This window comes from Macrotis lagotis, chromosome 7 (assembly GCF_037893015.1).
Source record: "Macrotis lagotis isolate mMagLag1 chromosome 7, bilby.v1.9.chrom.fasta, whole genome shotgun sequence".
Taxonomy (NCBI): domain Eukaryota; kingdom Metazoa; phylum Chordata; class Mammalia; order Peramelemorphia; family Peramelidae; genus Macrotis; species Macrotis lagotis.
The window spans coordinates 219,801,740-219,824,423 of NC_133664.1; the positions used below are offsets into that span (position 1 = coordinate 219,801,740).

A 22,684-nucleotide genomic window follows, 5' to 3' on the forward strand; every position below is an offset into this window, starting at 1 on the left:
TACTATTATTATCAAGTTAATAATAATAGACAATTAGAAGGATGTTAAATATGAATCGGCCTATTTCAAATCTGAAATTCTTTTAACAGGTGAAACCTTCGGGGAAATTTTTTATGTTCCCTATCAGCACTCTGCTGTACCTTCTCTGCATCCATAGGACACTAGTCTTTATTATTCTGGGGGGAAAGAAACCCCTGCCAAATTTGGATGTTTTAGTGAATATTCCTAATTATATCTGTTGTCATATGTGTAATAACTTATGTGGCTAACCAAATATATTGTTGGAAGGAAAAAAAGATATTTTCATAGAAGTATTTTAAATAAAATTTTTTTTGTGGGGGGATCTGTATCTTGAGTTTGGGGAGGTGAAAGCAAAAATCTTTTGGCAAAACTAGAATTTATTATTTATTATGCTATCTCCAGAGGCTTTGGAATAGATGGCATCCACTAGGTTTTTTGCATTTTCTGCCACCAAGTTCATCCATGAAGTCTTGTGTAACATTTTAAAAAAATTAATTTTAGTCCTGTGTATGTTTTAAGCATCTAACTGATTTTGCTCCATTTGTGTGTTCTTTTAAATTTAATTTATTTTTAATTATTGTTGTTACTGTTTTGTTTGTTTTCTGTATCCAATTTAAAGTCGATTTATGTACCACACGTCTTGACTTTCAAGAGATCATATTCATCAAAGGTAGTATCTCCATTCCCATCAGCTGGCCATTGCATGCATCTTTGTTATTAACCAGTCCAGCCCACTATGCCTGACTCTACAAACACATGTTCACTAACCCTGATCATACATGCATGGAATTATAGCCAACAACAGAATTTCTTTTAGAGGTGTCATTTAAAAAAAAAAAGTAGAATCCTACCATTTGACTGACTAGAATGCATGTGATTATTTAGCTGTAAGATTCATAGAGGGAAATGTAACTCTCAGTGCAGTGCTCTGCAAAGTCCTGACAGCCTTCATCTTGGTGATGTTAAACCCCATTGTGAAGTGACAAGACAGGCTAATTTAGATTACTATTTAATTGATAGCATACCTAAAAGCTACATGTAAATCTTGTAGAGAAGAGAGCATACAATTAATATTATAATCTCCATTTATTGAATTTAAAAATTACTTTTATTCTCTTTTCTTTTTTGTTTTCTGAAATATAATGAGAGCATTCTATATAAAATTCTAATTTTTAACATAGTAATTCCTTCTAGGCTTGTTGAAGGATTTATTCAAACCTTCTTTGACTCCCACTTAACTCTAATGACCTACATCTGTAGACCAACATTATCATTTCCACTAGTATAGTTGCTTGAGATTAGGGAGTTGTCTTTTTCCTTTTCACATCCCTTCTCTGGTAACCATACAAAATAATGCATCTTCAGATTGGGACCTCTGTGTAAATTCTAAATTTCACCCAAAACCACTCTAGTTCCTTCTTGTAACCCTAATTAAGTGCACTTTATGCAAAGTTTGAACTTGACTAGTAGTACTTTTCCAAATTTAAAATAGAATCCACACTTTACTTTTGTTCAGTCATTTTTCAATCACGTCTTCCTCTTTTCCCAGTTGGGGTTTTCTTGGCAAAAATACTGGAGTGGTTTGCCATTTCCTTCTCCAACTCATTTTGAAGATAAGAAACTGAGACAAACAGATTTAAGCTTCTTGCTCACATACACACAACTAGTAAGTGTCTGGGACCAGATTTGAATTCAGGAAGATGTCTTTTTGACTTGAGGCCCTACACTCTGTCCATTGCAATACCTCTTTGTCCATCCTGTACTACCCACTTCAAAAATGAACCTCCTTAAAACAAACTTGAAAATATTATTCATCTGGTTCAATTGAGTTTTGAAACCAGATTCCAAAATGTTTGGATAGAGAACTAGTCTCAGAGTTGTGTATATATCTACATATATCAATATACATGGGTGCATGTACAGCTAGGCATATACTCACTTTACATACATATGTGTATACAAGGCCATATTTAAAGAATTTCTTAAGATGTATAAATGTATGTAAGTAGACTTCTCCTTTAGGAAAAGAGATGTCCCTTTTATTTACCTGGGACCATTTCACCCTTTGTTCACTGTCCTTGACACAGAGTTAAAGATAAATGATCTATCAGTCCTCAAGGGCTGTGTAGCAGCCAGAACAAGAGGAAAATTTTCTTTAGGAATCTGCGCCTCACTGCCTTCAGTATCAGAAAGCATTGTCCCCTGCACTGTGAGCACCTGTATGGACAATTGTCCCAATGGAGAGACTCTGTCCTTAGCTGTCTGTCTGCCTAAACATCCGACATTGACCTTTTCCACTTCCCTCCAGCCAAGGACCTACACCGAGGAGGAGCTAAATGCCAAGCTGACCAGGCGAGTACAGAAGGCAGCTCGAAGACAGGCTAAGCAAGAAGAGCTCAAGAGACTGCATAGAGCCCAGGTAACATCCTCCATCTTGAGAATGACAGACCCAAGAAGGACACATAGAATCTAGCACCCTGTAGTCATCATTATCTTCAGACAATCATTGTATGAGACCTCCAGGGTGCCATGACAGTGAAGATTAAAGAGCAGGAGAAGGTTGACATGGCATGGAGACCATAGGTCAGGAGTACATGAATTCAGTTCCTCTGTCCAAAGCTGGCCATATGGCCCTGACCTAGTCATTTCACCTCTTAAGTGTTCCAGTTCCTCCATCTCTAAAATCATAAATTGCAGACTATTTGTTAAGCTCTATTCAGTGCAAGTCTCCTCCTCTCTGAGCTGCCCTACACCAGTGAAATCACATAGGAACTGGGGCGGGGGGAGAGAAAGTATTTAGAATAGCAATTCTCTGAGTTTGTTTCTTGGTTTGGGGCTTTTTTTAATAATTTGAGAGATAATTCCACTGTTTGCATTCATCAGAAAACTTTGGCTTTATATAGCCACAGACATTTAAACTTGGTAGAGCTATTCATAAACAAAGGGCCAAGTTTGAGATTTCATAAAGTCCTAGGCTTGGCTGGATCTTTGAAAAAATTCACAAGTTTTTTGCCACACCTTTGGATTTTGATGTAAGTAAAGATTAGTTAGCCAACCCATAGAAACCCCATATTGCAAATTTCCTGCCCCAGTATTGCTAGATAAATAGTAAATGTAAACTCCCATTTTTAATTTGCATAGCTCAAAGGAATTGATTTTCTTTGTTTTCTTTATATTTATTGACATTAAGACTTTTATTATTGTGTCTTCTCTGGTTCCAAAGTAAATAATCCTAATTCTTTTTAGTATTCCTCTTTAATTAAGATTTTTTCTAATACCAAGTAATTTTTTTTCTCCTGCTGAATCTTCTTCTAGTTATTTTGTGTGCCTGAGTGAATTGTAACCCATTTTAAACAAAAATTGAATAATTTGTTTGTGTAGTTATGCTATTTACTTATTCCATTCGCAATGCTGCATAGAAAAGATAGTATAAATATAATGATGTTATGAATATTAGAAATATGTTAATGACATTTTTGCAGTATAATCTTGGGGATTGCAAATTCATGTGGAGATGCCGTCTCTGTTACCTTTAGATCCTTTTCTATTTGCATAGCTTATTTTTTTATTTTTTAGGTTTTGGTTTTGGGTTTTTTGTTTTTTTTTGCAAGGCAGTGGGGTTAAGAGGCTTGCCCAAGGCCACACAGCTAGGTAATTATTAAGTGTCTGAGGCTGGATTTCAACTCAAGTCCTCCTGACTCCAGGGCCGATGCTCTATCCACTGCGCCACCTAACTGCCCCTTGCATAGCTTATTATGCCTCATTTTGGATTTTTGCAATTAGATTGTATCCCTCAATACTAGGAGAGAGAGAAAAGAAAAAGAGAGAGGTACATACTAATTCTTTCTTGGCCTCTGCTAGATTATCCAAAGACAGCTGGAACAGGTGGAAGAGAAGCAGAGGCAACTAGAGGAGAGAGGAGTCGCTGTGGAAAAGGCTCTCCGTGGTGAAGCAGGTACCATCTTAGTTGGGTTGGTTGTCTTGTGGGTTTTGTAAAACATCTCTCCTTCCTTTCCCCCACAGCATAAATCTCTGGTATTATTTTACAAGGGACACTAGCACCATTGGAAGAAAACTACTCCTCTGATGATAGGATTGTTTCTCTTACCTGGAACATAGTTCTATTTCCCAACAGAAATGTCCAGATCTCTTTATCCCCAAGTTTCTATAGCTTCTTACTTGTTCAAGGAAGAGAAATATCCTTTTCTTGGTCTACCCCATGGTATGGATCAATTCATTGGCACAATTTGATACTTCCCAGTCTCTAAAGAATAATTGCTAACATTTCACCTACATATATGGGTGGCATTGATCTTTACCAGTACATCTTGCTCCTTCCTGTCTTATCTTTTTGAAAAGAAAATAATATAAAATTAAGTTGACTTTTTTCTCTAGTGTGCCAAGGGTCAAAAGAGAAGGGAGACTGTACTACAAGGAACCATCACAGAACTGGCCCACATGGGTGCCCCATTAGCCACCCCACCTCCTTTCTTCCCAGTCACCTCACCCTCAAACTGTGCCAAGCAAAGTTGGGTACATTGCCCCCAAAGCTCCCACTGTTATTAGAGTACAGAGCCCCATCTTTGAACAAATTCAGTTCCTATTGCCATGACCCTGACTAAAGAGAAAGTTTGTTGTCTCAAATTTTCCTGCCTAGGGAGCTTTGCAGATCATTATCATTAGTCTGCAAGGTGATGTCTTGCTGGTTTGAGATCCTGGACCTAATGACTAAGCACAGATGTCTGATACCAAGGGTTCTAATAAACTCAGAGAGAAGAAAGGAAGCCTAAGAGTGAGCATGTGGTTGTATGATTTGTAGCTAGCAAGAACTGTAGCCCTGTCTGAGGGCCATACCTGAGCCCCAAATGGAAACCAAGAATATTCAGCAGGGTGGGTTCTAGAACTTGCCTGGGGCCCTTGGAGAATAGCCACCCTAGGACAGGCAAAGCAACAGGATCGTGAACTGCTGGAGAATAGTAGGATGTTCTTGGGAAACTTCTGATATATTCTTTAAGCAATATGTCTGACGAGTTGGGATTTGTCTAGGCTGAGGGATTAGGTCGCTGTAGGTAACGGTGTTTGGCAGCCTGGCCCTACAAAGTGGCAAACCTTCGTCTTCCAGGAAGTAGAAAGGCTAGGAATGGGCTCTGCAGAGTAGAGATTCTGATCATTCACTGATGCTTTCCCCTCACCCTTTGAGAGGGGATAAGGACATAGGAACCTAAACAGGACTTTTCCAGTTCTGCATTGTTGGCTTTACCCCATAAGCAGCTCAAATTACCAAATAAGGCAGAGAGCCTCTGAACCCTGGGCAATCTGCCATGTAGCAAAGTTAAAAAGTCTCCCAGCTAGACAAGTACTATTCTCATCAGGAGCTTAAATGAAGATGCTGTTAATGCAGACTTTCTGTAAAAAGAACTCAGACTCATATGAGATGAGATGGTACCCTTATTGCCCTCTGCTTTGGCTTTACTAACTCAAGGTTTCCTGGCCTCTTGGACAAAAACTGTTTCTCGGGGCAACTAGGTGGCGCAGTGGATAGAGCACCAGCCTTGGAGTCAGGAACTTGGGTTCAAATCCAACCTCAGACACTTAATTATTACCTAGCTGTGTGACCTTGGGCAAGACACTTAACCATATTGCCTTGAAAAATAAAAAAAAAAAACCTGTTTCTCTGATCTGCCAGGGTGATGGGCCACCAGCTGACATTTGGCCATTTAACAAGCCACTTCCTCTGTGATGCTGCAAATTTTCCCCCTCAGAGATTGAAAGGAAATCCTGTACCTTCGTTAGTTCCTCCTATAGATTCCTTCTACTAATGTGAAAAGTAATTAATGGATCTCATATCAAAATGAATAACTTAAGAATCAGGATATATATTTTATGGTTAATGTATTTCTCTAATTTGGGATTTTTTTAAAAGTTTTTTTGCAAGGCAATGGGGTTAAGTGACTTGCCAAAAGTGATACATTAGGCAGTTATTAAGTGTCTGAGGCAGGATTTGAACTCAGGTTCTACTGAGTTCAGAGCCATCCACTGTGCCACCTAGTTGCCTCTAGTTTGGGATATTTATTTCTTCCCTCTGCATCAAAAATCCTGAGGCTTTACTGTATTCCTTCCTTCCTTTAAGGCACCTGTTGTCTGCATTGTAATTAGTCTAATACTCTGCTTTAAAAACTCCTTCAGCTTTTCAATCTCTTTTTATATAATCTGTGGACCACCCAAGAACCAAAGAAAATAGAAATTTCTTGAGGATACAATTGAATTTTCCTAAATCATGCTTTCTAATAATGTTGCCTCTTTAAGTTTTCATAACTTTATGAAGTTGAAAGGACTTTTACCCCAGGAAGATCAGCATTTAAACCAAAGAGATGAAAATATGTTCTCTTTTTAAAGATCATCTAAAGTTTTCTTATTTCTCTTAGAAAATATGTCTCATAAGCTATTAGCTACTTGTCACAAGGGTGAATTTTCAAATCCTCTTATTCCAAATAATCAGCTTATTTTTTTCCTTTTTTTATTTTAAACCTATCATTCCTAAAGTGAGACATATTGAAATTCCCATACTATGTTTGTTGACTTCCTTAATTATTCCTCTCTCCTTCATTCTATTTTTTTTATCATTATTGCTCATTTGAGCTCTATCTAGTTTGTTTCTGTCTTTCCTGCAGGAAGATGCTCTTAGCTAAGTATGATGATCTAGACTGTCAGATAGTAGGACTTCATCTCCATCCCTGAGACAGTATGTTAAGTTGAATATAGCAACATATTATGTCATATTTAACACAATTTTGCTTCCCAAGACTGCCTGGGATAAGACTTTTTTAAGCTGACCTGCAAGGCCAGAGGAAAGGATCAAGTAAGTATCTGCTAATCTAACCTCATGTCTGAGGTTCTATTGCATCTGGATCCCATGGGTTTAGCTACAACCCAGGAATATCAATAGGTATCTTAGGGCATCTCTTATACTGGGATGTTGGTCCAGACTTGAAATCACTGAGTGTTAACCTTGGACATGAAACAAGTTAGAACAATCACTCACTTAACTACATTCTGTTCTCTAATACTTCTGTGCATCTCTACCCAGTGTTTGAAGAGGAAATGTCTTATTCATGAGATAATAAAAATGGCAGAACCAAACTTAAGCTATTGAGGCAGGTGAGGTGAAAGTTTGAAATTGGACAGTGTCATCATTTTGATCTGATGCTTCTTCCATTCCAATTCTGGAAGGATAATCTCAGCAACTAAATTCCAGAGTCTTTCTTTGGCTCCTTTGTTCAGCCAGTTCTTTCTTCTTGAAAATATGAGAAGCTGAAATCCATGATTGTACAATAGTTGTCAAATATGTGATAAAAATGCCCATGGAAACCGAAAACACCATGGATGAAAATATTTTGAAAAACATGACACCAGTTGCATCAGAGTAGACAGGACTTAGAGGTTGTGATTGCACAGAGAAAACCTATAATCCATTTCAGAATGAACAAAGGATCCAAGGGGAAGGCAAAGCAGTTTCATTAGATTTTGGCTGCATTCCTAAAGTAGAGATTGTGTCTTTGTCTCAAGAAAAACTTTTCCTTAGCTACAGATGTGCCCAGAAAAAATAGGTTCCAGAAAAAATTGAACCACCGGAGGTGTTGCTAACAATTTTCTTAATTTTCCAACATTTTTTAACATTTTAAACATTAAAGATTCAAATATCTATTTTTAAATATGATCTTGCGAGTTTTTATAATACCTCTTCCTTTATCAGTATAGGGCTTAGAGCAGTCTTGAATATTCATTCATGTCTTCAGTTAGTAATTATTGAGTACATTCTATTTGCAACATATTGATCTTCTGATCTGCCCCTGCACTGTTTTAAGTCTCATGGTTTGAGCATTTTATGAAGGATCCATGGAAACTGGGCCCTGAAAGAAACGGTGTACTGAACAAACCCTGGTGAGAAAGCTTTCTCTGGGAGGTCCACCTCCAACTTTCACAAATTCTGAGTTGTTATACTCTTCATTCTAGTCTCTTGGCAGTCGACATATGTATATATTCTTTGTCTCTTTCATGTATCATCTTCCCCTCTCAAAATTTGCAAAAATTTTTCCGGTTGTATTTTGAGATGCTGCATATTGTTCTGTCATAGACCCTAACATTTCAAAAAAAACAACAGTATTTTCGTGAAGTATTACAAACCAGAAACACATTTGCAGCAGATCATGGACAAAGACTCCTTGACCACCAAGTTGTTGCCTTCCCCTAGTTCTCCAATTCCTATTGGAATGTATGTAAATAAAACATAAAGATTTGTGATTCCTTACTATTACTATCTCTTTCTGTGTGTATGTATGTGTGTCTCTATCTTCATGTTACTTTGACTTTGGGAATGGGGTGGGGGGAAGGAAGGTTATTTGATCCAGTAACTCTCTTCACCAATTCCTTGTTATAGACTATTGGGGAGAGTCTTATTACAGTGACATCATCGACTTGCATCTGGGTGGTATGTATAGCAGCATTTCTTGTTAGCACTAACCCTGCTGACATCCCTTCCCTACCCTGTCTCCCATCCCTTGCTCATAAACAAGAGGAAATAAGCCTTATAACCAAATAGCAAATGCACAGGCCCTTTTCCAGCTCAAGTGAGCTATTACTTCAGGCACTCCTTAGGCCACACATACTCTAGAAAATAATTTTGAATTGGTTTATTCTGTTCAATTTTTCACCCAAAATCTCACATCCCTTAACCAACCCATCAGCATTGTAGCCTGTTCTTTCTCCTAGTTCTGTCACATGTCAAAAAGAATGTTTTGTTTTGTTTTGTTTTTTTCTTCCTACTCCAAAGTGAGATCCCCTTTCAGTTTAGCTCCTCCATACCCTACAAGTTTTACCTTCCTTACAGTATTTCACTATAAATTTTTTTTTAGGGACCTGGAATAACAGACTCAAGTTAAAAAGTTACAGTATTCTTACTCTTCCTAAGTGATATTTGGCACAAAAAGTTCCCAAAGATGAATTTTAGATATGCTAAAAGTGTATAAGATATCCTCCCATTGATTTCTCTATATATTCACTGGACTGAAACAAGACTCTGTTAAATTTTAAAGTTTCATAGTTGCTCTTAAATATTCCAGTGTTTGTTTGTTTCTTAAGTTAGAAGTCTTTTTCTGTTTCTATCTCTAAATCCCCGTATTTTTGAAAATTTGGATCCTTAGGCTTGCCAGCAAGACATTCAAATGATTAAAGCCCAAATTAATCAGGGAGGAGTTCTGTCAAATTTTTATTCCTTGATCTTTAATTAGATCCTTATCATCCTCCCCTTAAAGACTTCATGCCCAAAGTTCAAGGAAGAATTTACAAGATAAAAAAGAGGAAGATAATTTTACTCTCCATCCTTCTTATCCCAACCCTATTTTTCCCAGAACAATTTCCCAATTTCTTATTTTTAAAAAAAGAACATTTTTCTGTCATTGTTGTTACTGTATTTTGTGATTTGCCTCCTTTAATGAACTGTTAGGGAATACCCATAATAGTCCAAAATAATCTTCCTTGAAAATGTAAGAGTTGGGGCGGCTAGGTGATGCAGTGGATAGAGTACCGGCCCTGGAGTCAGGAGTACCTGGGTTCAAATCCAGCCTCAGATACTTTCTGATTACCTAGCTGTGTGGCTTTGGGCAAGCCACGTAACCCCATTTGCCTTGTAAGAGTCATAAGCTTCTCTTGCTCTTGTTGATTATTATTGGTCTGTGAGTAGTGCCTCCCTTCTCTGGGGACCCATTTTCTAATTAATAAATTTCAATTGATATGGTTATCCCTGACTTCCTAGACTTTTGAGCACCACAGATCCCATGCCACCTTTGAGGATATAACAGGGTCCCTGTTTACCAGATGCTGTAAAAGGGCTGATGCTAAACTTCCAGTTAACATATCCTTTTCCCTGTCTAATATCCTCATTGGTCCTTCCTCCTTCTAACATTCGTGGGATTGGGGGAGGAGTGGAAATATGCTTCCCAAATTAAAACTGCTGATTGAAACATTTTTAAAATTCCTGTAAAATTTCTATGTTTAGGTAGAGAAAACCACAACCAGCATTACTGCTACCAAAAAAAAAATTATCATAGGTGCTCTAAAAAGTTTCAGAAACAACTAATAGGAAGAACTTCACTATTAAAACTGATTTTTAAGCTTCATAGAAAATCATCTTCCAGTTTGGACATCCATTTATAAAATAATGTTACCATTATGTCTTATATGCCTTCATATGCCTTATGCATATGTGCCTTCACTTCTCATAAAAGACCTCAACCTCATCCCATTCTGATTTTCTCTTTGTTTTTTGTGGTGTCTGCCAATGTTATAGAGAATACTGGGCCATTCTTTACCTAGGGGCAGCTAGAGCACTGGCCTTGGAGTCAGAAGGACAGGAGTTTGACACTTAACAACTGTGTGAACTTGGGCAATTCACTTAACCCTGATTGCCTCGCATCTAGGGCCATCTCCAGTCGTACTGATTTATAGCTGACCATGGATCCTGATGACTTTTGAAAATAAAGTGAGGCTGGTGACTTAACTCCTTATCATAGCATCACTTCCCTGAGGATCTTCATTGAGAATGAAGGACAAACATCATCTTAGGGTATACTGTTACTTACCCTCATTCAAGAACAAGAGAAATAAGCTTTAGATTGTTTTTCTGACAGCTGTCTATGTACCAGTGGCTGCAAAGAATCAGGTCAGTTTCAATCACCTTAGGCTTTTCAAACTAGAAATATGCCCTATTACCTGAAAAGTCCCTAGTCTGGTATCTGCCTTAGTAATGAGGAATCCTATTCTGCCTTTATTCTTACATTCTAACAGGGCTGTCGAAGCATCATGGGGTAATCTAATGTGGTTCTTACTTTTCCTTTAGGTAGTAAAGTCAGAGAGAGTCTCAGTAGTTAGTGTCTGAGAATGCTGAGTTTGTGTCCTAGGGAAAAATTGTTAAATCATTTTCGTAACTCTCAGTCCAGAGTTAATCATCAAAATCTGTCCTAAAAGAAACCCAATACTTTTTGAATTCATTGAATTCTATAGAATTAAAGCTTTCCTTTATTAAAAAAAAAATGGAAGTGGTGGCCAAAACAGTACAAACAACCCTGAAGAGAAAGAGAAGGTCCTAAGAACTCCCAAAGACACTTCCTCTTCTACTACACCACATTGTTTCTTATTTTCACTCAACAGTAAGGTAACATTCCCTAAGCCTTTGACATATAAGGCCATTGAGAAAACTGACAAGAAAAATCTTCATATGGAACTTTAAACAAAAAGATCTGCCTCCTCAGATTTATAGCCCACACCTAGTTCCTGTTTAAAAGACCTCAACTCTCTGATTGATCCACTATTCTAGGAAACTGAAAAACAGAATTCAAATAGAAGTATTCATAAAGAATTAGGAAATAATTTGCTTTCATTATTCCTAGTGAGTGCTGTTCCTTTTCCTCCTTTGAATGAGAGTATATGTGCACATGTCTTTGTTCTGTTTTCCTCTCCTTGATATACTGTATTTTGGCTTTCCTTTTAATTATTAATCAGATTCCAGTTATTAGAAAATTCCCAGTTCTCTCTCTCTCTCTCTCTCTCTCTCTCTCTCTCTCTCTCTCTCTCTCTCTCTCACACACACACACACACACACACACACACACACACACACACCACTCACAGAATCTCGAAATTCACACTTTCCTTCCCCCCCTTCCATATCTTGTTCCAGTCTAGAAATGGATTCTACAATGCAATCATGATTAAGGCAACTCTTCTCTTAACTCATAAGAGCCATCCATTTGTGTATAGATTGGGCATGCCTCACCAGGTATCTTCCTGTACAGCCCCCGATGGAAACTTCTTCTTTCCAAGTTACTGGAAAGCTGCTTTTTTTTCACTTTGTGGTGGGAAAGCATTATATTTTTTGTGGTGGTAGTATGATTGTCTCAGCCAAATCCTGAAAGAAACTAATTTATGGTCAAGTATATGTGTGAAAGAAGATACTATTAGAAGTAGGGCATATTAGTTTGGGGAAGCAGAAAGATCTATTTTAGTCTTAAGGATATGTACTAAAAATATACCACCTAACCAAAAGAAAAAAATGTCATCAATATAGTTTCTTTTTATTACATATAACTTACACAACCCAAAGAAAATCAATAGAAGCTTTGTTCTTTAATATTATACCACCAAAGAGTTTTCCCAACTCTGGTCATGTTGCTATCTTAGGTTTGTAATTAAATGTGATGGGACTTGATTTCCAGTGACTTACAATATAAATTTCTCTGAGTCTTCTCTTTCCCAAATGTAAAATAGGTTTGGTTTTTGGTTGTTGTTTTTTTCTAACCAACTCTTGAAATTTCAAGGGTGTGGGGAAGTGCCAATAAGGAAATTTCTTTTCCCAAGCAAGTCTTTAGCTGCTCTTAATGAATCTTGGGGTACTGAAGGGTTATATGACTTAAACAGTCCAGCCTTTCATCTATCACAGCTTCCTTTATTTAACACATATCTCCTTTTATACATGTAATTGTGTGAGTAATTGTCTTTAAATGTTATTGAAGAAAAGATGGTCTGTCAATACTAGTATAACATTGAACCTAGATTCAACCTTAAAAACAAAAAGTGTTATTACTACTAGAAACAAGACAAGAAATTAAAGCTTCACTCTCAGGATGAAGGACCTGCCCACATCCCACTAGAAAATAAGTTAAAGTATCAGGGAAATAGTCTAAATGCTTGACTCTTTGTAGGACAACATACTTTTATTAAGTGCCTAATATGGGTGAGGCACTATGATGAACATTGGTAGTGAGAGATAACTTTACCTGAGGAAGGAAGTGTGCCCTTTCTCTGGAGCTTTTCTTTGAAATTAAACACTTGAATGAAGAGAGATAGAAGCCAGAAAAAAATGACCCCCTTAAACTCAGCAACTATACAGGAAGAAATGATAGCACACTTGGTACCTTGATGAGTATATTCATTAAATAAACTGCTCTCCATCAGAAGAAAGATATATAAACAATCTCCAACTTTTTTTAAAAAAATGCTATTTTCCAAAAATATGTTGTTTTATTTGATTCTCAGCAGAGCCAAACAAAAATTATTTAACAATCATATTGTCCCAGATGTAGGCATTATGGGAAACTTACCTGTGTATCACCAAGGTTCAGGGAAAAAATGTGTTCAATTACACATCAGGAAAGGAAGAACATGTCTTCTCCCCCCCAAACTCTTGTGATGGCTTTCACTGTGGGATGTAGGAACTGCCTTTTCACCTTCCTCTACTTCCTGTTCACCAGTACACCTGCCCCATCACATTTTCCTTACTCAAATTGGACCTGTTCTGGGAAAGGGGAATTTGGAAGGGGGCAAAGTACAAGAGTTGGGTAGGAAGTTTTTGCTGGTATGAACTTAACTTCCCTTATAATATCTCATCTCTTTTTGGGGTCAGTTCTTCAATCTCCATGTTTTTGTTAAACCATAGAAGCTATCTTGACAGTTTTCTTTTACTCCAACACTTATACCAGTATTTCCCTATTGTGATCTATTGTATAGAATAAGTTCCTCTGAATAACTTCTTTCCTGCTCTTCAATACCTGAAGCATAATCTTCCTTTTGAGATCTCCATGGAATTTTTTCACTAGCAACAGTAGGAAAATTGAGGGGCATGGAAATTACAAGTGTAAAGAAATAACCATATCAAGAGATTTTTAAAAATTTACAGAGTTGTCCCAAACATTCTTTGGACAACAGAGTTAAGTTCCTTTGTAGAATAGGGATGGCAAGTATGGACATTTCCTGTTGTTTGTTTGTTTTTTTGGTAAGACCAGTGAACTAATTATGGTTTTTACACTTTTTTGAAAAAAATTTACTAGATCAAAAAATGTAAAAAAATAAAAATCTTAGCCGAAGGACTCAGCCTAGTTTGCTAACCCTTGGTCTAGAACCACATCTTTTGTCTTTTTCCTTTTGAAATACTAAGAAAAGTAAATGTCAGTTAGTGCCCTCAAGGAGCTCACACTCTTAATTGCAGAGACTTTACAAACAAACTATGTAAAAACAAGCTATATACAAAATACAGGGAAGGAAACTGGAATGAAGACGAATTTGGGAGAGGCTTCTTTAGAAAGCCTATACATTGGATTCAACCAGTGAAAATGCCCAGAGTTAGAAGATGGAGTCTTTTGTTCAAAGAGCAGCAAGGGAGCCATTGTCATTGAATGACAGAGTAGCAGAATGTAAAGTATAAGAAGACTTAGGGGAGGGGGGCAGTTTTATATTAGATCCTGGGAGAGATAGGGAGCCACTGACATTTATTGAGTTGGGGCTGGGGTTGGGGTCAAACCTGCACTTTAAGAAGATCATTTTGACATCTGTGAGGAGGAGAGGTTGGACTGAGGAGAGAATTGAGACAGAGAGACCAACCAGTAGGCCATTTCAGTAGTCCTTGAACTAAGGTGATAAAGATGGAGGCAGCAACATCAGAGAAAAGAAGAGGATGTATTTGAGAAATGCAGAAAGAAAAGTACTACAAATGATTGAAATTGGGGGAAGGAGAGCTTTGAGAGTGAGTAGTCAGTATAAACCTGAGGGATTGGAAAAATGGTGATGCCTTCAACAGAAATAGGGAATTTAGGAGATGGGGAAGGTTTGGGGGAAAAAACATCATCTTTGTATATGTTGAGTTTAGGATGTCCACAGAACATCTAATTAGAGATAGGTGGTTGGAGATGTGAGATTAGAGGTGCAGAAAGGTTAGAACTGACTAAGTAGATTGAGAATACTGGTATAGAGGGAATAAAATTCATGAAAGATGGTATCAGTAAAGTAGAATAGAAGAAGAGGAGGGCCCAGGATAGAGTCATATCCATATTTAGCAATTATAGTCTGGTTGAAGACCCAGTCAAACTCAGGAAGAGTAGTCATTTAAATAGAGGAAAAAACCAGGAGAGAACAGTGTCATGAAAACCTAGAGAGAAGAAAGTATTAAAGAATAGAGGAATGATAGTATCAAATGCTATAGAGAGAACAAGAAGGATAAAGATTGAGAAAAGATCATTAGATATGGCACTTAGGAGGTTATTAGCACTTTGGAGAGAGTAGTAATAGAGTTGTAGATCACCTAACATTTAACAAAAAGAAATTTACTCCTTGCCCTGTGGAAAGTTTTAGCTCTGCTTCAGATAAACAGATTGTTTTATCACCATTTAGGAATATATCTGGTATGAGGCTGCATTGACATGCATCCACCAAGTCTGAGGAGCTCAACTGCTTATGAGTAATTTTTATAAAACTGTATACCCAGGACCAGTCTGTTTTTAGAATTTGGCTTCCCTTTAATGAAAAACTAACCTATCCTACCTATATGACAGGGACTCTAGGAAATGGTGCTCTTGTTCATGCCATCCCCAACCCTAGAGGGGAAAAAACCTAAAACAAAAAAAAACAGACCTTCCTTTCTTGCTCACCGTGCTGCTGTTACCATTCTGCCATTTCAACAACCTGCTTTAGATACAAACTGGGGCATATGAAGAAGAGTCCAGGAGATGAAATGTGAAATTATTTAGTGTATTCAACTGAAAAATGGTTCATGACGTTGAATAGTCATTTACAGCCCTCCCATCTTTGCCCATAGAATACTGAAAAGTTCAAGAGTAATTCAACTCAAACATCTAGGGAGAATGAAGTTGAAGGAGTTCAGTTGGCCAATAATATGACAGGGATTCAGAATAGGCTTCTAGGGGTGGCTCAGGGGTACAGTGGATAGAGCACCAGCCCTGGAGTCAGGAGTACCTGAGTTCAAATCCGGCCTCAGACACCTAGCTGTGTGGCCTTCAGCAAGCCACTTAACCCCATTGCCTTACCAAAAAAAAAAAATCCAGACTAGGCTTCTGATTCAATTGAAAAAGTGGCAAGAATTGTGAAAATAGAGCTTGAAGTTAGAAAGCTACTTCTACAAGCATTTATTAATTTCTTACTGTATACACATGCTAGATACTAGTAGGGACCAAAGGTTTGGAAAAGACCTCCAGCTTCATGGAGCTACAGTTAAGTAGATTCGTTGAGTCAGACAAGTATTTAAGTGACTATTATTTGCCAGTCACTGCTAAATACTGAGAATAAGCAAAAATGAAATAATTCCTGCCCTGGAGGAATTTCCATTCTAGCAGGAGAGATGACATGTACATATATCAATATATACAAAACAGATAAATGGTAATAGAGCAAAGTACTAGCATAAGAGACATTGGGAAAGGTCTCATAGAGAAGGTGGCAGAGATAATTCATAAAGTCCAAATGTAATGCATAGTAGAAAAGCACAGAAATCTGATTCCATGGAAAGTATGAGTTGTGTGACAAGGAATGAATGTCTCTTACTTTTAAGAATTAATGAAAAAAAAGAAGCACACATCTTTCATTACTCAAAAAATAGTCTTTACTCCATTTAAGCTTTGTATGTCTGTCTTGTTACCTTATTTTTCTCCTTCCTTTTCCTATGTCCCCTATTAACCTCATTTTTATCATTTTCTGTCTCCATGTTTGACCTACTTCTGATAGCTTTTGTAAACCTTCCTGCTCCAACTCCTGATAATTTTAGCACAAATCCATTTCCTTTCTTGTGACTATACAATACCACTACCCACCCTACCTCTATTATCCTCACTTTTCAGAATCAAATTTAACACCTCAGGATCTATACTCTTTCTCACATCTGCTTACTCCCTTTCCATTCTCACTACAAGAATTTCATTATCCCTGATCTGGACTTATATTTTAACTTCTTAATTGATCTTCCTGCCTCCAGATTCATTTCTCCTTGCTCTGAAGCATCTGGTTTTTTTCTCCCAAATAAAAAGCAAACTCTAGATTCTTCATCTATAAAATTTAAAGATTGAATTAGATGATTTCTGAATGTCCTTCCAGATCTAAATCTTCTGATCCTTGATTCCCCAAATCTTGATGCCCCAACTCTAACTCCAACCTACCTTTTCATCCCTAGTCCACCCTTTTCTTCTTCACACACTACACTCTAACCAAACTGTACTGTGCAGGCTTTTGGTGTCCTCTGCCCTCCCTATCTTTGCCCATAATAATCTCAAACCTAGAATAAACCTTTACCCAATCCTTTATAGGGACCACTTCTTCTATTAAAATGTCCCTGATTCCTTGGGCCATTTTTTTGACCTCTCCAGTGCTTCTAATAATGTTCTAAATTGCATCCATAGTTATTTGTATATGATATAATTATTTGTATGTGATAATTCCCCACAATCATAATGTAATATTTTGAGGATGGGGATTATTTCATTTTGATCCTTTATGTCTCCATTGCCTTAGAAATCTTTCCTTGCTCATCTCTTTTTTTTATTTCCTGTTATCCCACACCAAACATCAACCATAGATACGAGCTTTCTCTGTTGCACCTAATGTTTATGGTCATTTCATGCTATCTCCCTGAATTTTTTTTCTAATTTCATCTCTCAAATTTCTGCATATTCCATGTATGATTTTGTCATTTAAAAATATTTGTATACCCTGTGGTTAATAATGCAATATATTTTAGGGTATATTTTGCCTAAAGAGGGAGGGCTATAAATTGATTTTGTTTGTCTTAGAGTCATTCATTCTGTACTTGTACACTTAGGAAAATTAATTATGATTGTGAGTTGGTTGTGTGTTTATTTCCTGTCAGTGAATTTGGACCCTATTCTAATTCTCATAAAGACCTCTTCTTTGCCTTAAAAAGAGCTAGTAAACTGTTTTGAACAGGAATTGTAACATCTGAATAAGGATTCAACCTTTTTTTAAAACCATTAGTACTCATTATACAGTCCTAAAAGAGCAACTCTGAAAATGATTCTAGCCAGGAGACAGGATAAATTTTTATGTGAATACCTCCAAGTGACTATTAGCTTAGCTGTTCTTAGCTAATTGTGCCTGATGTGCATGTCTGTATTATGTATTTATATATATTTACATATATACATATTATAACTTTCAATATTTCACTTATATTTGATATGTAGATTTTCACCAAAAAAATCAAAAGAAATTTTCATTGATTGCACCTATAAAGGAATATTGTCCCTGTCCTAAGTGATCTTGTCATCTAAAGTGAACTCTGCACAGCCCCTTAGCAAGATTCCAGCTTAAAGATTGGAATTATTTCCCCTATAAATTGAACCTGCCTTTTCTTCTTGAAACCTCTTGGTGTGTCAAACATCACTACATTTTCTTGTAATCATAGTAAACATTTAGATTTAAACTTTCAGACTCAGATTTGTGCAATTGGCATTAGATTAGGTAGGGTTTTCTCAGCCTGTGGCTTGACTATTTGTTCCTTTGTGTTAATTTAAAATAAGATTAATTCTTAAATCTTCTGCTAAAAAGAACTTAGCCCTGATTGTTCCTGATTGTTCTTTGCCTGTTAAACCATAACATCATCTTAGAAGCCAGAGCTGTCTGTTGTCTCCTTTTGTGTTCCTTTAGTTCTGTGATGGTCCCTTGCTAATTCCCCTCCCTTTTCAGTAACCTCCAGGTCTCTACCCTCAAAATTGTCTCTCTCCATACCACCGCGCTCAATGCCCTGTGCCTTTCTTTGGCATGTTAGTTTGTGTTGTGTTTTGTCAGCTTACTTCCTTGTTTCAGTCCTATAGTCCAAATTCTAACATCCTCTCCCTGCTAAATCAAGCCCCCTTCCCTCGATGGAAGGCAACTTTTAAAAGAGTCAAGGGGGAGGAAGAGAGATTGGTATTCTCTGATCTCAGAGAAAGGCACTATTTGTAATTTCCTTATTTAGCCCAGCTCAAAACTCTATTAATATCAGGCCCATTGGTACCATCAAAAATGTTTGAGTGCTACATCTGTTGTCTTCCTTTCAGTAGGCATGGCAGACTGGATGATATTAGACTTCTCTCCTACTCTTTAGTTTCCCCTCTGGCACACATTACACCGAGATCTTTGGATTTAGGTAGAAAGATAGAGCTTGCTTGGATTTGACTGCTAAATCACCTGCAAAATCAAAGAACTTTCCTCTATGACAGTTTGATTTGTCCCATATACCTAGATGTACTCAAAAGGACACATCCTATCAAGATACATTGGTACTTGAGAAGTAAAAGCCCACCATTCAAGACCTAACAGACCCATCTTCTATAATAATCGAAATTCTCAATATTATTATATATCACAATTAGAAACAACTCAATTTTACTAGAAGTCACTCTGTCACAATGGAGGGAATGTGTGTGTTCTTTGGGGACAAATTTTACATTCCATTTCTAAGCTGTAAATTCTGATCAAAGAATGTTTTGCCTGGTCCCTGGTCTACTCTTGTCTGGTTTCTGTGCTGCTTTAAAAAAAAGAGAGAAAAAAGAAAAAATAAAGGACTTAATTCATTTGTAGACTTGTTTCCCTTGTTTCTGCTTCTCCATTTTTCGTATTTTTTCTTTTCTTATTGTTCCTTTCTTTCTCACTTGTATGCTTTTTGTCCTCTGCTTGTCTTTTATTTCACCTTTTCCCTATTCTCCACTTCCAAATTCCTCTTTTTTTTCTACTTTTCCTGCTCCTTGTTCTTTCTCCTTTTCCTTCTCTTCCTTGTTTGGTACTTTGAAGTTGAGCCCAGTGGCGGGACACCACGTCGTAGACCTCCCTCCTTCTGCCCTTGCTGTGTCCATGAAGGTAATGTAACATGATACAATCCCATTCCCACTGCCACAGAGGGGGTCATAGTTTTAGTCAACCAGTAACCCAATTCCCAGATGTTTCTATTTCTTTCCCTTTCCCTTAAATCCCAGTATTTACCCTTTGTTGCAACTTTTTATGACTGTGGCAAGTTTCTTACAAGGTGCAGTATCCCTTTGACAATTTTGGGTGGGGGGGATTAGAGTATGGGAGTGGAGGCCAAGTCCTTGGTTTGGTGAACTACCAGTGACTGCCCTAAAAAGTTGACACCTCTATTGTTCACTGGGGCATTTGATTTCTCTGATCTTTCCGAGGAACCAGGGATACAAGTGAGAGAGTCTCCCACCTGTATGTCTGTGTTTTGCATTGTTGAAATAAAGGAATACTGTGTCCTTACAAAGACTGGTTTGCATAAACATCCTTAAGGTCTCTTAAAAAAAACAAGCAAGTTTGTACCCCATGTCTTGCTGAGTGTATTTTTGAATTTGTCTAATTTGGAGTCTGTTGTGATAATTGTCATTGCAAAGGCATGAGGGAAGGGGAAGGGGAGAATGTGATCATGACTAACTTTGCTAACCTCTTACTCTGCTTTCCATGGCTTTCACATTGACTTTCATCCACCCTACCTTTTCTCATTGGCTGTGAACAATCTCTACTGTAGTTCATGAGGAGTGTCCAGTTTTCAGAATTTATTTATAATTATTGTATTGTTATTTCTTTCTATTGGGAGATGAGAAAGGACTCTGCCACACTATATAGCTTGCATGCCTAAAAGTCTCATCTCCCTATGACTATAAGGGCATATTGTGCAGAGATGCCCAGAAAGGAATGCTTGGAACTGAGCATATGGCTAGATTAACAGCCAATAACCAAGTCTATTGGGTTGGGTAAGGAAGGCATTACTCCCTCTAAGACTCATTCATGTGCTGTATCAAGCAATGTGGATCCATAAATATGGTGGTAGTTTTAGGCTTTTAGATTGGGAATCAATGATAGGACTTAACCTTGGGAGCAACATTGCATGTACTCTGAAGCATAGCACGGACACTAACTCAAACTACTTGTGGGAATGTAATAGTAGACTTCTGCCCTTCCAGACTTTAACCACCAAGTAAAGACCTGGCTATGACATCTTATGCATTGAGTAAACCATGTTGCTGAAAATAAATTTGCTTTTGAATGGTGTGCCTAGATCGTGAAGCATTGGGAGTATAGAAAATTAGGAAAGAAAGTAGACAATGAGGTTCAAACCCATCATTCATGTAGAAAGAATATGTGTTTGCCCAAGGAGAAAGAAGATCCCTTTCTAAGGGAATCTTGAATAATAATGGTGATCACAGAATAGGTTAAAATGTGTATTTTAGAGTTTGGATGACAGCATAATATTTCTATAGTGACAGAGTCAGCCAATTGAGTCATAGGATAGGGATTAGGATTGAATCTTATTTCATTGGTATTGGGAACTCCAAGTGAGGAAATTTCCTTTACCAATGCAGGTTGGAACTTTCTCTGCAACTTCAAAGAGTTGCCTAGACCATTGAGAAGTTAAGTGATTCAGTCAGACTCATATAGCTAATGTGTCCTCTTCGTCATTTGATATGTCAGCTCTGTTCACTACATCACAATGCCTACTGAAACATAGAACAGAAGAAACCTTGAAAGGCTTCAGGCAAGACCATACTTAACACTGACCCAAACATAAGAATTCATGTTGCTCTTGAAGTACTTCAAAGGAAATAATTCTCTAAGTGTTTAAGAAGTCTGTGTTATCAGCATATTTTTCTCCCCATTTTGTGTGTACCTGTGGTCTGAAGTGCTTCCCTGACAGTTCTTCCTTAGAACTCAACTGCAATTTAAAACCTATTAAAATCAAAGGTTTAACTGAATAAGATATATATGGCTATTGTGTATTAAAGACAGATTAATTTCATTCTTAAATGGAAAGTTCTGAAAACTGGACTTGAATTGGATCTTGGAAGGTCTTTTTTTTTTCTCCCATCTCTAGTGTCTGCCAGACTTTCCATCTACTTTGTGATAACACTGCTAAGACACTAGCCAAACCAGAACAGACAGTGTGCCCTATAGGAGGGAGAACTTGGTAAAACAATCAGTAACAAACCAGGTAAAAAATAATCCTGTGCAAGAAAAGGCATTTTACTATATTGGGCTGTCAGTGTGTATAACTCTATAAGATAGGCAGGACAGGGAAGATATGGGGCTTTTGTTGTTGTTGTTGTTGTTGTTGGTTTAAGATGACTAAAGAAAAAACCCTTGAGCTAGATTGGAAGCAATAGAGAGAGAAGCATTAATAAGTCTGAGTCAGGAATAAATTGGTGGATAGAAGGTCTATCAAGTGGATATGAAAGTATGGGGAAAATAAATGTCAGAAGCCAATCAGAGATTGGTTGAAGGGGTGAATTGTGGACTCAGAGGGTTTCTGTAGTTCTCTTCTCATCCTGTGTGTTGTAGGTAAACTTAACAGATCTGGCTTGGAAGTGTTCCAGCAGCTCTTGCTTGGCTCTCTTTGCACATTGGCCCCTGTGTTGTAATTCCAACAAACTGGGTGATGGTGGCTGATTCTTTGTGTCTTTAACAGGCATGGGGAAGAAGGATGATCCAAAGCTGATGCAGGAGTGGTTCAAGCTGGTACAAGAGAAAAATGCTTTGGTGCGCTATGAGTCGGAGCTTATGATATTGTGAGTGACCAGGGTCTGTACACAATGTGGTGGTAGGGGGTTGTGGGTGGAAGATCTGCTGAGAGGGGTATCACCTGCCCACAGCAGAAAGAAGAGATGCTTCTCTGTGGGCATCACTACCATTTCTTTAATTCACCTGATCTGTTTTTCAGTGCCCGTGAACTAGAACTGGAAGATCGGCAGAGTCGATTACAACAAGAGCTCCGGGAACGGATGGCTGTCGAAGGTAAAAGACAACTTGGTTGTTGGAAGGTTTGTTGATTCTTGTCCAAGTCCTA

General features: G+C 37.6%; 1 protein-coding gene across 9 annotated transcripts in view; it reads left to right on the forward strand.

Moving 5' to 3' along the window:
* Window positions 1–22,684, forward strand: part of MICAL3 (microtubule associated monooxygenase, calponin and LIM domain containing 3) — a 347,386-nt gene that overhangs the window by 315,502 nt on the left and 9,200 nt on the right. For all 9 annotated transcript variants that reach the window (XM_074194932.1, XM_074194935.1, XM_074194933.1 and 6 more), the window contains 7 exons: window positions 641–691; window positions 2,330–2,440; window positions 3,883–3,976; window positions 8,459–8,509; window positions 19,642–19,707; window positions 22,307–22,406; window positions 22,559–22,632. In XM_074194932.1, the coding sequence (XP_074051033.1) occupies window positions 641–691; window positions 2,330–2,440; window positions 3,883–3,976; window positions 8,459–8,509; window positions 19,642–19,707; window positions 22,307–22,406; window positions 22,559–22,632 (547 nt within the window). The remainder of the gene's footprint in view (window positions 1–640; window positions 692–2,329; window positions 2,441–3,882; window positions 3,977–8,458; window positions 8,510–19,641; window positions 19,708–22,306; window positions 22,407–22,558; window positions 22,633–22,684) is intronic.